At 42.5% G+C, this 14,297-nt stretch overlaps 1 protein-coding gene across 4 annotated transcripts in view; it reads right to left on the reverse strand.

The window, feature by feature from the left end:
* Positions 1-14,297, reverse strand: part of PLEKHA3 (pleckstrin homology domain containing A3) — a 32,223-nt gene that overhangs the window by 13,248 nt on the left and 4,678 nt on the right. For 2 of the 4 annotated variants that reach the window (XM_002712316.6, XM_017342969.4), the window contains exons 2-4: positions 13,055-13,171; positions 7,705-7,860; positions 2,366-2,502 (exon numbers count right to left, since the gene is read on the reverse strand). In XM_002712316.6, coding sequence (XP_002712362.1) covers positions 2,366-2,502; positions 7,705-7,860; positions 13,055-13,171 — 410 coding nt within the window. Of the gene's footprint in view, positions 1-2,365; positions 2,503-5,287; positions 5,330-7,704; positions 7,861-13,054; positions 13,172-14,297 lie in introns of those variants that run through there. The other 2 variants (XM_089328069.1, XM_017342968.4) reach the window with 2 other exon arrangements.

Raw genomic sequence — 14,297 nt, forward strand, 5'->3', positions numbered from 1 at the left:
AAGTACTGACACATTATCTCTAACAGACACATAACCAGGATATGTTCAAATTTGTTTAAAATATACTACCTTAGAAATTTAGGGACATGGGGCCAGTGCTGTGTGGTATGGTGGGCTAACCTCGGCCTGCAGCACTGGCATCCCATATGGGCGCTGGCTCAAGTCCCGGCTGCTCCACTTCCGATCAAGCTCTCTGTTATAGCCTGGGAAAGCAGTAGAAGATGGCCCAAGTCCTTGGGTCCCTACACCCATGTGGGAGACCCAGAAGAAACTCCAAGGTCCTGACTTCAGATCAGCACAGCTCCGGCCATTGCGGCCAGCTGGGGAGTGAACCAGCAGATAGAAAACCTCTCTCTCTCTCTCTACCTCTCCTTCTCTCTGTGTGTAACTTCTGACATTCAAATAAATAAATATATCTCTAAAAAAAAAAAAAAAGAAATTTAGGGACAAGAGCAGGTGTTTGTCAAAAGGCTTCCATAGCCTTGGCAACTCATGACAAGAGCCTAGGGTGATTCCTGATGCCATAAACAGGAGTGTCAATTTGTTAAGTCAACAACAGGAGTCACTGTGCACTTACTCCTCATGTAGGATCTCTGTCCTTAATGTGCTGTACATTGTGATTTAATGCTATAACTAGTACTCAAACAGTATTTTTCACTTTGTGTTTCTATGTGGGTGCAAACTGTTGAAATCTTTACTTAATGTATGCTAAACTGATCTTCTGTATATAAAGAGAATTGAAAATAAATCTTGATGTGAATGGAAGGGGAGAGGCAGCGGGAAAGGGGAGGGTTGTGGGTGAGAGGGAAGTTATTGGGGGGGCATTGTAATCCATAAGCTGTATGTTGGAAATTTATATTCATTAAATAAAAGTTAAAAAAAAAAAAAAGAGAGCAGGTGTTTGACAGAGCAGTTAAATGTTACTTAGGGAGCCGGCACCGTGACTCACTTGGCTAATCCTCTGCCTGGGATGCCGGCATCCCATATGGGCACCAGGTTCTAGTCCCGATTGCTCCTCTTCCAGGCCAGCTCTCTGCTGTGGCCCAGGAGTGCAGTGGAGGATGGCCCAAGTGCTTGGGTCCCTGCACCCGCATGGGAGACCAGGAGGAAGCACCTGGCTCCTGGCTTTGGATCTGCGCAGCGCCAGCCATAGCGGCCATTTGGGGAGTGAATCAATGGAAGGAAGACCTTTCTCTGTCTCTCTCTCTCTCATTGTCTATAACTCTACCTGTCAAATAAATTAAAAAAAAAAATTTTACTTAGGATGCCTGTATCCCATATCAGAGTATTGGTTTGCGTCCTGGCTTCTTCACTTTATTTTTTTTTTTTTAAGATTTATTTTATTTGAAAGGCAGAGTTAAAGAGAGGGAGTGAGAGAAAGAGAGAGGGAGACACAAAGAGAGATCCTCCATCTACTGTCTCACTCCCCCAAAAGGTGGCAATGGCCAGCGTTGGGCTGGGCTGAAGCCCGGAGCTGGGAGCTTCTTCCAGGTCTCCCACATGAGTGGCAGCAGACCAAGCACTCAGACCACTTTCCACTGACTTCCCTGGTACACTAGAGAGAGCTGGATTAGAAGTGAAGCAGCCAGGACTCAAACCAGGGAGTGAACCAGTGGATGGAAAATCTCTGTCTCTTCCTCTGTCTCTGTAACCCTTTCAACTAAATAAACCAATCTATGGCGGGGGGGGGGGGATAAATTACAGAGAGGAGAGACAGAGAAAGAAGTATCTCCCAACTGCTTGTTAATTCCCCAGATGGTGATGGCAGCCACAGCTGGGCCAGGCCGAAGCCAGGAGCTTCCTCCAGGTCTCCCACGTGGGTAGCAAGGACCCAGGCATTTGGGCCATCCTCCACTGCCTCTTCCCAGGCATTAGCAGGGAGTTGGCCTGGAAGTGGAGTAGCCAGGATACAAACTGCCACCCATATGGGACGCTGGTGTTGCAGGAGGCAGCTTTATCCACTATGCTACTACACCGGCCCCTACATAAATAAATCTTAAAAAAAAAATAAAATAAATAAAGATGTTATCAACTCTAAATAAGAGAAGCTTGGACCTTATTACCAAAAGAAAGAGAACAGCAACTGTCCACTGAATTCATGCAGTCAGCCTGGAGACTACAGCCGGAATTCTTTCCTACTCCAACCTCCAAATTATTACAGTGGCTGCAAGGATGGGCCTGAGTCCCTGGAGAAGCGTAGCACTCCTTGCACTACTCTGGTCATACAGACATCACCTAGAAGATCCCACAGAATTCCAGATGGGCCACAGCAAGAAAAGCTCAGAAGACCTGAGAATAACTCATTGTGGACTTCCCAGGGTACTACAAAGTGTAACCAGACGTGAAGGGATCCTCTTCGTCATACCTCTATGCTGGGAGATGAACGACTCTCATCATGGTGAACAAATTCCTGGATTGTATGAACTTGCTGCATTAGGAGGTCACAGTACAGGCGAAGTTCAGACATTTTGGTTTTCAGAGATTCGCTGGTTTCACTTATTTCTGAAAGGAACATATATAAACGTTCAATTAAATCTTTTTATTAATGTTTATTTACTTCACAGAGACAGAGGGGCAGACACACACACACACACACACACACACACATAGTGCTTTCATCTATTTACTCCCCAAAAGGCTACAACAGCCGGGGCTGGGCCAGGCTGAAACCAGGAGCCTAGAACTTTGTCTAGGTCTCACACATGGGTGGCAGGGCCCATGCACTTGTGCCATCCTTCTGCTGCTTTCCCAGGTGCATTAGTGGGGAACTGGGTCAGAAGCCGAACAGCGGGGACTTGAACCAGTGCTCTAATATGGGACGATGGTGCCGCAGGTTAACCCACTCAGCCATAACGTTAGCCCAACATAACATCTTTAAGGTTCACCCACGATGTAGCACGTGGCAGAATTTCCTTCTCTTTTAAGGTTAAATATTATTGAATATGTATACATTTTGTCCATCCATTCATCTGACTATGGACATTTGAGTTATAACTCAGCTACTGTGAATATCCATTCCTTTTCCTATCCCTGGCTAGACCCGATCAATGATGTTCTATGAAAAATTTGAAACTGTCATAATTTCAATATAAACCTCCATTTTGTTCAATATACATAAGGTAGCTATTTTCACTAATTAATCAATTTTTTTAGTTATAAAGTAATGCATACTCAATGTAAAATTTTGGAAAAAAAGGAAAAGAAACAATTCTACTCTTGCTACCAACATATAAAAACTCATTATTTTCACATTGTATCTGCATACAGTTGAAATAATACCACAAATCATTTGCTTTGCTTTTGATTTTTATTTAATCTTTCTAAATAAGCAATATGTATACATGATAAAGTTAAAAGATACCAAAGGATACACAATGAAAATTGAGTCTCCTTGACATAAATTCTACTCCCAAAGAAAACTTTGCTACTTCATATATCTTTCCCAAGCTAATCAATGAATACTAACACCACAACTAATTTTGAAATCCTGCTTTTTTTTTTTTTTTTGACAGGCAGAGTGGACAGTGAGAGAGAGAGACAGAGAGAAAGGTCTTCCTTTTGCCGTTGGTTCACCCTCCAATGGCCACCGCGGCCGGCGCGCTGCGGCCAGCACACGGCGCTGATCCGAAGCCAGGAGCCAGGTACTTATCCTGGTCTCCCATGGGATGCAGGGCCCAAGTACTTGGGCCATCCTCCACTGCACTCTCGGGCCACAGCAGAGAGCTGGCCTGGAAGAGCGGCAACCGGGACATAACCCGGCGCCCCGACCGGGACTAGAACCCGGTGTGCTGGCGCCGCAAGGCAGAGGATTAGCCTAGTGAGCCATGGTGCTGGCCTAAATCCTGCTTTTTTTTGCATTGATCATTAATTTTTCACATTTTTTTCACAATAGGTAAATATTTACTGGTTAAGTAATAAACGAAGGATTTTCAAGAAGCTCACAGAAAATGCATATTATGAAAAAACTATGAATGGATTTCTATTCTTTTTGCACCAAAATAACCACGTACTAATTTGTTATAACATATGTGAATAACATCTAGTTTGAGGAAGTAAAAAGGTAAGACAGGAGTTTGAAAAACAGTCCCTGCCTAGGGTGATTACTGATGCCATAAACAGGAGTGTCAATTTGTTAAGTCAGCAACAGGAGTCACTGTGCACTTACTCCTCATGTAGGATCTCTGTCCTTAATGTGCTGTACATTGTGATTTAATGCTATAACTAGTACTCAAACAGTATTTTTCACTTTATGTTTCTGTGTGGGAGCAACCTGTTGAAATCTTTACTTAACGTATGCTAAACTGATCTTCTGTATATAAAGAGAATTGAAAATGAATCTTGATGTGAATGGAAAGGGAGAGGGAGTGGGAAAGGGAGTGGTTGCGGGTGGGAGGGACGTTATGGGGGGAAGCCATTGTAATCCATAAGCTGTATGTTGGAAATTTATATTCATTAAATAAAAGTCAAAAAAAATTTAAAAAAACAGTCCCTTTCAGATCAACATGAATGCTGCTGAAACTGATGCAAAAATACACATTAAATTTATAACAGGGCTTGGGTGAAAGACTGGTGAAATCATGGCATTGTACGAAAACTCGATGGGGACAATGTCACAAAGAAATCAGCAGCTTCCTGACAGATAATTCATTTTAAGATGATGCTGAAAATGAAGCTGGCAGCTGCAGACCATCCATATGAATTTTTGGGGAAAAAGTTAATTTTGCTCCTGCTCTAGAAGAAAAAGACTGAAAATTAACAGTAGAAGTAAAAGCCAACACCAAGACATATCATTTGGTTCAGCTTATGTAATTCCGACTGAAAAATTAAAGTGGAGCGACCTTTCTGCTTGATGGGTGTCCAAACTGTTGTGCCCAATCAGCTACAGAAAAGGGCAGAGCTACCAACAGAAACTTTAAATTAAAGTGGATCAAGATCCTGAAGCATCTCTTCAAGGAACCGGAACAGAAGATGAACTACGGCTTTATCTGATCCTAAAGACAGAATACAGTGAAAGCAATGGCTCCCAAGAAGTGGGAATGGTCCAGTTAGAAAACAGGTCATGGAAACACAGTTCTGGGGATGCTCAAGGCATTTTGCTTGTTGACTCTATGGAGGGACAAAGCATGGTAACATCTGGTAGCAAGAGCATTTTAAGAAAGGCAAAGCTTTAGCAGAAAAATACCCAGCAAGCTGAATCAGAGTCCTGCACCATGGTAATGCTCCGCTCATTTCTCTAATCAATCAAGAGCAATTTTGCAAGTTTTGATGGGAATCATTAGACACCTACCTGACAGTCTGATTTAGTTCCTTCTTATTTTTGTTCCCCAATCTTAAAAAAATAAATAAATCTTTAAAGGGCACTCATTTTTCTTCAGTTAACAATGTAAAGAAAAACACTGCTGGGGCCGGCACTGTGGCGTAAGCAGGTAAAGCCTCCACCTGCAGTGCCAGCATCCCATATGGGCACCAATTCAAGTCCCGGCTGCTCCAGCAGTGGAAGATGGCCCAACTCCTTGGGCCCCTGCACCCAGTGGGAGTCCTGGAAGAAGCTCCCCTTAAGATAGCCACAGTTCTGGCCACTGCTGCCAACTGGGGAGTGAATCAGCAGATGGCAGACCTCTCTTTCTCTACCTCTCCTCTCTGTGTAATTCTGAATTTCAAATAAATAAATAAATCTTAAAAAAAAAAAAAAGGAAATAAAAAATGGCACTGACATGGTTAAATTCCCAGGACCTTCAGCTCTGCAAGGAGATTCAATGGCTCCGTCATTGCTTAACAAGACAGGCATCTGGCCTAGGAGTTAAGGTGCTGCTTAGGGTGCCCAGATCCCATACTGGAGTATCTGGGTTTGACTTCCAGCTCCAGATCCTGATTCCAGCCTACTCCTAATGCAGTCTGGAGGCAGTGCTGATGGCTCAAATAGCTGAGTTTCTGCCATAGATGAAACCTGGATTAACTTCCCAGCTCCCAGTTTTGGCCCCCCAGCCATTGCAAGCATATGAGGAGTGAACCAGCAGTTGCAAACTCTCTCTCTCTCTTGCTGTCACTCTGACTCTGTCTCTCAAATAAATAAATTAGAACGTATTTTGAAAGGAATCTCAACTTGATGAAGCTTGTGTTGCAAAACAAAGTCTCAATTTTTTAATTAATTAGAGGTGGCAAAACAAAAAGAGACAGAGAGGTTCCATCCACTGGTTCACTCTGTAAATGCCTACAATTCATTCCAAGCTTCCCTTGTGTGTGGCAGGGACCCAACTACTTGACCCATCCCCTGCTTCCCCCCAGGGTGCCCAGGTGCAGGAAGCTGAAACCAACAGTGAAGCTGGCACTCAGACCCAGGCACTCGGATATGGGATGTGAACATTCCAAGCAGCATCTGAAACATTAGGCCAAATGCCTACCTCTATTTTTTAAAACTTTTTTTTTTTTTTTGACAGGCAAAGTGGATAGTGAGAGAGAGAGACAGAGAGAAAGGTCTTCCTTTGTCGTTGGTTCACCCTCCAATGGCTGCCGCGGTCGGCGCGCTGCGGCCGGCGCACTGCGCTGATCCGATGGCAGGAGCCAGGTGCTTCTCCTGGTCTCCCATGGGGTGCAGGGCCCAAGCACTTGGGCCATCCTCCACTGCACTCCCTGGCCACAGCAGAGAGCTGGCCTGGAAGAGGGGCAACCGGGACAGAATCTGGCACCCCGACCAGGACTAGAACCCGGTGTGCCGGCGCCGCAAGGTGGAGGATTAGCCTAGTGAGCCGCGGCGCCGGCCCTATTTTTTAAAACTTTTGATTCCATCTTTCTAAAAACTTCTTTTAGGTCCCCTTGCATCAATTCCCCTAAACAATTCACATGAATTTATCTTTGCATTATTTATACAATTTTGTTCAGTAGGATGAAGATCTGTATATATAAATTTTCTATATTTCTGATTATTTCCTTGGGATAGATTATTATAAGTGAACAGGACAATTTAAAACTTTAAGAAAAATTCTTGGGGCCGGAGCTATGGAGTAGCAGATAAAGCCACCACCTGCAGCACCGGCATCCTGTACAGTCACCTGTTCAAATCCCGGCTGTCCCACTTCTGATCCAGCTCCTTGCTAATGCATCTGGGAAAGTAGCAGAGGATGGCACAAGTACTTGGGTCCCTGCACTTATGTAGGAGACCCAGATGAAGTTCCTGGTTCCTGGGTTCAGCCTGGCCCACCCCTGGCCACTTCGGCCATTTGGGGAGTAAACCAGCAGATGAAGGATCTCTTTTAAGTGCTCTCTCCCCTCTCTCTGCCTTTGCATTCTCTGTAACTCTATCAAATAAAAAAGAAGAAGAAAAAAAAAAAAAGAATAACTCTCTAGGGCCAATGTTGTGGCACAAGGGGTTACACCAGCAATGCCAACAGTCCATATGAGCCCTGGTTCAAGACCTAGCTGCTCCACTTCCAACCCAGCTCCCTGCTAAAGCGCTTGGGAAAGCAGCAGAACATGGCTCAAGTCCTTGGGCCCCTGCTACCTATGTGGAAGACCTAGATGATGTTCCAGGTTCTAGGCTTCAGCCTGGCCCACCCCAGCCATTATAGCCATCTAGGGAGTGAACCAGTGGATCAAAGATCTCCTCCTTTCTCTCTTTCTCACTGTAACTAACCCTGCCTTTCAAATAAGCAAACAAATCTTAAAAAAAAAAATAAGAAAATACTCTCACCACAATATTTCAGTTACCTTTTTCTTTTTTAGTCCTAGTATCAGTCAAACACGCCTTGGAGCTCCCAAGAGCAACCAGCCACCTCTGTCTCTCAGCTGCATTCACGGCCTTCATGTAGAAATGCTGCTCTCCTGGAATGATTAATTCCATTCTCGTGTTGTCTGCTGAATGGACTACAGTGACAGACAAAGGGGAAATACGGTTACAGGCTTACAGGATTTAGGCAGACTCAAATCATCTCCTCTACACAGTTCTAGGTGCTTCAGACACCTAAAACAACTATGATTCATGATGCAGGCAGCACAACCCCCAAAAGGGTCACCACCCAGCTACACCTTCAAAACCACCATTCTCACAGGGACCCAGGGTAACAAAGCAGTAACGCAGACAAAGGAAAATAGGAACAAATTAACAACTGAGAAGTGAAGAGCTGGATCGGAAGTGGAGCACTCAGGACTCAAATCAGTGCCCATATGGGATGCCAGTGCTGCAGGCCGCAGCTTTATCTGCTACGCCACAGCTCTAGCCCCAAGAATTTTTCCTAAAGATTTAAATTGTCCTGTCCACTTGGGGCCACCTATACCACCTTAAATACACATGCAATAAATGTCACACATATCACAGAACTTTCTTACTGATTTCTTTGAGGGCAGTCTATGTTTTGATATCCCTCAAGCCTGAGATGGTGCCTGGTGTATAGAAAGAGTGGCCCCTTCCATTAGAATACTTGCTCTATGATATGCCTGGAATTATGAGGTGGCTCCTAATAATCTCAAAGGCATATCCTTTTCCATCCTTACACCTCCTCTCCAACACAAACTCTTGAAACGCTGACAAGAGAGCTGATCAAAAATTGTGCTGTCAGTTCCAAGTCTTTGATGTAAGATGAAGTTTGTGTTATATTACTGGCATTAATAAAACAACTAGTTAGCTCATAGTAGTGTGGGTAGACAGAAAAACAAAGGGAGAAAAAAGGAGTGTTTACTTTTTAAATTTGACATGCTTTTAAAATTTTATTTATTATTTTTACTTGATAAGCAAAGACAACAGACACAGAGAAACCTTCCATCTGTTGGTTCATTCCTAAGTGCTAGCAGCAGCCAAGGCTGGGCCAAGCCACAGTCAGGAACCTGGAACTCAATCTAAGTCCTCTATGTGGGTCGCAGGGAACCAATTACTTGAGCCATCACCTGCTGCCTCCCAGGGCATCAAATAAGCAAACAAATCTTAAAAAATAAATAAGAAAATACTCTTATTTAAGAAAGTACTCTTATATTAAGAAAGTACTCCCTGCTGTACAACAGCAGGAAGCTGGATTTGAAAGTGGAGCCGGGATTTATCACAGTGCAGTAGGGGAAAGTTGCTATTTTCAATAAATATGCTCAGTCAACTGGATATCCATGTGGGGAAAAATTATATATATATATACACACATATATACATATATATATATATATATTTGAGAGGTAGAGAGAGAGAGACAGAGATAGAGGGATCCCTTCTACTGGTTCACATCTCAAATGTCCAAATGGCCAGGCAAAAGCTCAAAGCTGGAACTTCCTGCTCATGTGCTTGTGAGGCAGCCAATGATGGCCCAAGCACTTGGTTTCTGCCACTCAGGTGGGAGACGTGGGTGTAGTTCCTGGCTCCTGGTTTTGCTTGGCCCAGCCCTGGCTGGTACAGGCATTCAGGCACTGAACCAATAGATTAAAAACCTCTCTCTCTCTCTGGGCCCCCTCTGTCACTCTTCATTTCAAATAAATAAATGAATCTCTAAAAAATAAAAGATTCATGTCATTTTCTGTATATTATGCTTTAATAAAATATTAAACAAATTAACAACAAAAGATGCTGCCGTGGCTTGGGACCACTATGGAATTGCCTTAGGATTCCACAGTAGACATTTATGTATCTTTTTTTTTTTAATTTATTTATTTATTTCTTTGAAAGTCAGAGTTACACATAGAGAGGAGAGGCAGAGAGAAAGAGAGAGAGAGAGAGAGAGAGAGGTCTTCCATCTGATGGTTCACTCCCCAATTGGCAGCAATGGCTGAAGCTGCACCAATTCAAAGCCAGGAGCCAGGAGCTTCTTCCAGGTCTCCCACGCGGGTGCAGGAGCCCAAGGAATTGGGCCATCTTCCACAGCTTTCCCAAGCCATAGCAGAGAGTTGGATCAGAAGTGGAACAGCCAGGACTTGAACTGGCACCCATACGGGATGCCGACGCTGCAGGCCATATGGCCTGCATATGTTAACCCACTGCATATGTTAACCACTGCATATGTTAACCCAGAGTGTTAACCCACTGCGCCACAGTGCAGGCCCCAGACTTTTACATATCTTTTAAATAGCCTCAAGGTTCACAAACCTTTGTATTTTGAATGGAATTTTTAATTCTGACCAAAACACATTTGAAATAAATTTGGGGATAAAATGAAATAAAACCACCACTTTAAGAAAAAATAAAAACTAATGCTTTGAATCTGTTCTTTTGTGTGTGTGTGATTTATAAACTGTGCCTTATACAAACTAGTTCACTGGGTCATAAAACAATTCCAAAGAGTTTTGTAATGTTATAGGTGATGATAGTGTAGTTGAAAGACTTACACAAACCCCAAAAATGTGTACAGAGAAAGCCAAATGTTACAAGTACACATTTCAGTATGTTAAGAAAAAAAAAAAAACATTGTACCCCTTCAACGAGGCTGAACAAGCTATGTCTTGACTCTTCTCCCTTAGAACAGTAGGAATTTTCAACTGAAGGGGACATGATTTAATCACATGGCACTCATATATAGTTTCGAAAAAAGCTCCCCATGGCATGGATCTATCCCAAGCTGGAAATCACTGGTGTAAAAAAGTGCTCCTGTATGGGGCAGGTGTTGTGTAGCAGGTTAAGCTACTGCCTGCAACACAAGCACATCCAATATAGGCACTGGGTCAAGTCCTGGCAGCTCCACTTCTGATCCAGCCCTCTGCTAATGCACCTGGGAAAGCAATGGAACATGATGGAAGCACTTGGACCCCTGCTACCAACATGGGAAACACAGAAGAAGCTCCTGGCTCTCAGCTTTAGCTTCACCCAGCCCCAGTCGTTGTAGCCAACAACAAAAAAATCGGCACTCCAGTCCTATCAAATCTGAGATGAAGGTAAGGAACCAGATGTGTAACTAAAGAATATGCTTATTTTACATGAAAACCCATTCAAAATGGATTAACGACCTAAATCTACAAGTTGATAATCATCAAATTACTAGAGAACATTGGGGAAACCCTGCAAGACATTGGCACAGGCAAAGAGTTCTTGGGAAAGACCCCAGAGGCACAGGCAATCAAAGCCAAAATCAACAGATGAGATTACATCAAATTGAGAAGCTTCTGTACTGCAAAAGAAACACTCAGGAAAGTGAAGAAACAACCAAAAGAATAGGAGAAAAGATATGTAAAGTATACAACTTATAAAGAATTATTAACCAGAATATATAAAGAGATTATGAAACAACAACAAAACAAACAACCCAGTTAAGAAATGGGCAAAGGACTTAAATAGACATTTTTCAAAAGAGAAAATCCAAATGGCCAACAGACAAATGAAAAAATATTCAGGATCACTACCTGTCAGGGAAATGCAAATCAAAAGCATAATGAGATTTTACCTCAACCCAGTTAGAATGGCTTTCAGACAGAAATCACGAAACAACAAATGCTGGCAAGGATATAAAGATAAAGGTACCCTAATCTACTGTTGTGGGAATGTAAGCTGGTAAAGCCACTATGGAAGACAGTATGGAGATACCTCAGAAATCTGAATGTAGAACTACCCAGCCATCCCACTCCTGGGAATCTACACAAGGGAAATGAAATCAGCAAAGAAAAGAGTTATCTACACTCCCATGTTTATTGCAGCTCAATTCATAATAGTTAAGACATGGAATCAACCTAAATGCCCATCAGCTGAATACTGGATAAAGAAATTACAGAAATATGTACTCTATGGAATACTACACAGTGGTTAAAAAAAAACGAAATCTAGTCATCTGCAACAAAATGGATGAATCTGGAAAACTTTATACTTAGTGAAATAAGCCAGTCCCAAAGGGATAAATACAATATCTTCTCTCTGACTTGTGGTAACTAATAGAGCACCTAAAAAGGAAATCTACAGAAGTGAAATTGACACTTTGAGAAGCAAGGATGTGAACAGCCCTTGTTTTGACTGCTGAGGAACAGTCTTGGTTTTTTTTCCTAATGGAGAATGGGATTGGGAATGGGAGAGGGAGGAGGAGGTGGGGTGGGGGTAGGGGTGAGGGTGGGAGGGCGGTTCTGATGGGAAGAATCATTATGTTCCTAAAGTTGTACTTATGAAATCTGCACTCATTAAATAAATGGTTTCTTTGGGAAAAAAAGAAATAAAGAAAGAATATGCACCCAAAGCAGAAACTCTCTTTTGTCTCTATGGCTAAATCTTACTAAGGGCTACCACAAAATCATACAAAAGCAGTAATTCAGCCCTGAAAAATGTAACCCAATGAATCAGCTGCTGATTTAATCTAAATTTTAAAATGTGTGAAACAGTGAGATAACTGAAGTATTTGGTAGTTACACGCAAGGGATCATCATGTCAAGAGCTACCCTTTATGATGGAGGAGTATTCAACTTAAACAGAAGAAATGAGACTTGGAAAACTCAAGTTAAATAGAAGAAAGAAGACTTGGAAGGAGTTTAACATTTATTCTTTTATTTGCTCTAGTTTCATCTTTGATTGTCTTTGAAGAAGAATTCAATATTTTGCATTACTATTTTACCTGATTTCCTTCTACCTACATCCACCCCACACACTCCAACCACACATAGAAATCAACTGACCATGAAACCTTCATCAAAATTACAGCATGACCTAAATTGCTTTATTTCTACCCTTTCGGGGAAAAAAAAAAGGAAATGATCTCTATCATCTACAAGAGATTATCTCTAACTTGGAAAGAACCAGAGTTTATGACTCTGACTTTAAACTTCCTCAAAACCCTAGAGAGCTGGCTTTATAGCCTGGCTTCCAATCTACATTTCTATAAGGAGAATGAAATAGGATGCTTGTAGACTGAACATGGGCACTAAAGTAGCATCTACAAGAAGCTGTCAAATCCAAACAGGAACAGCAGCTGAAGTATTTTGAATTTCAATCAATTGATACAGGGAAAATTATCAAGAACCATGTTTAACAATGCCAAATGCCATTCCTTATTGCTAAGAAAATAAATAGTATTAGAAGATCCCTTGTGCTTAACGATGCTTTTTTTCATCGTTTGGAGCATGATGAAGAACCTTTACTACCTAACTTCAAAGTCCTCAATTCTATAAACTCACTTACCTTTAATTTCACAAACTGCCATCTTTATACTTCCTTTGCTCCCTTTGCAAACATCATCTTGTGAATCATAGTAGGATAGGATTCCATTATCTAAAACAAACCAACGAGGCTGCCAACCTACAAAGGGCAGAAATAACAAAGGATGATGAGAAATTACCTTTACCACATAAAAAACTGTAATTTTAAAACCTGCCTTACAGAGGCCACTGTTTGTAGCACAGCGGTTTATGCAGCCACTTGCGATGCTGGCATCCCCTACTGGAGTGCCCATTTGAGTCCTGACGGCTTTGCTTCTGATCCAGCTTCCTACTGGAAGGATGGCCAAACTCCTCGGGCCCTTGTAACCCACCTGAGAGACCAGAATGGAGATCCTGGCTCCTGGTTTCAGCCTGATCCAGCCCCAGCCACTGCAGCCATTTGTGGAGTGAACCAGCAGATGGAAGACTGATTTCAATCTCTCTGTCTCTGTGGCTCTCCGCCACTCTGCCTTTCAAATAAATGATGCTTAGGAAAAAAAAAAAAAAAAAAACCTGGGACCAGTGCTGTGGCTCAGTAGGTTAATCCTCCACCTGCGACACCAGCATCCCAAATGGGCGCCAGTTCTAGTCCCTGCTGCTCCTTTTCCAATCCAGCTCTCTGTTATGTCCTGGAAAAGCAATAGAAGATGGCCCAAATGCTTAGGCCCCTGCACCCACATGGGAGACCTGGAAGAAGCTCCTGGCTCCTGGCTTCAGATCAGCACAGCTCCGGCCGTTGTGGTCATCTGGGGAGTGAAACACCAGAAGGAAGACCTCTCTCTCTGTCTTTCCCTCTCACTGTCTATACCTCTACCTCTCAAATAAATAAATAAATAAAATCTTAAAAAAATGCCATATACATTATTTCATGGCTCTCAAATAACAATATGACAATGCCATTTTTAATGATAAAGGCTGCCCAAAATGATCTTGCATCAATTTCCATTTTATTGGAAATTTCTAGAGAAATCTCTAGATCAGAACAAATACAGGAGTTAACACCTTTATTCTGGCTCATAGTTTTCTCATTAGCAATCCACACAACCATCTGCAGTAACAGCCCTACACAGAGTACAGCGTAACTGCCTCTTTTTTTCTCAAAGGGAACAGAGTTGAGGTTATGAGGTACAGACTGAGTATCCCTGATCTGAAATGCCTGGACCCAGAAGTGTTCTGGAGTCTTCTGATTTTAGAATACTTGTATAAACACATTGAAATATCTTAGG

This window comes from Oryctolagus cuniculus, chromosome 3, assembly GCF_051225735.1.
Source record: "Oryctolagus cuniculus isolate XC-2025 breed Fujian yellow rabbit chromosome 3, ASM5122573v1, whole genome shotgun sequence".
Lineage (NCBI taxonomy): Eukaryota > Metazoa > Chordata > Mammalia > Lagomorpha > Leporidae > Oryctolagus > Oryctolagus cuniculus.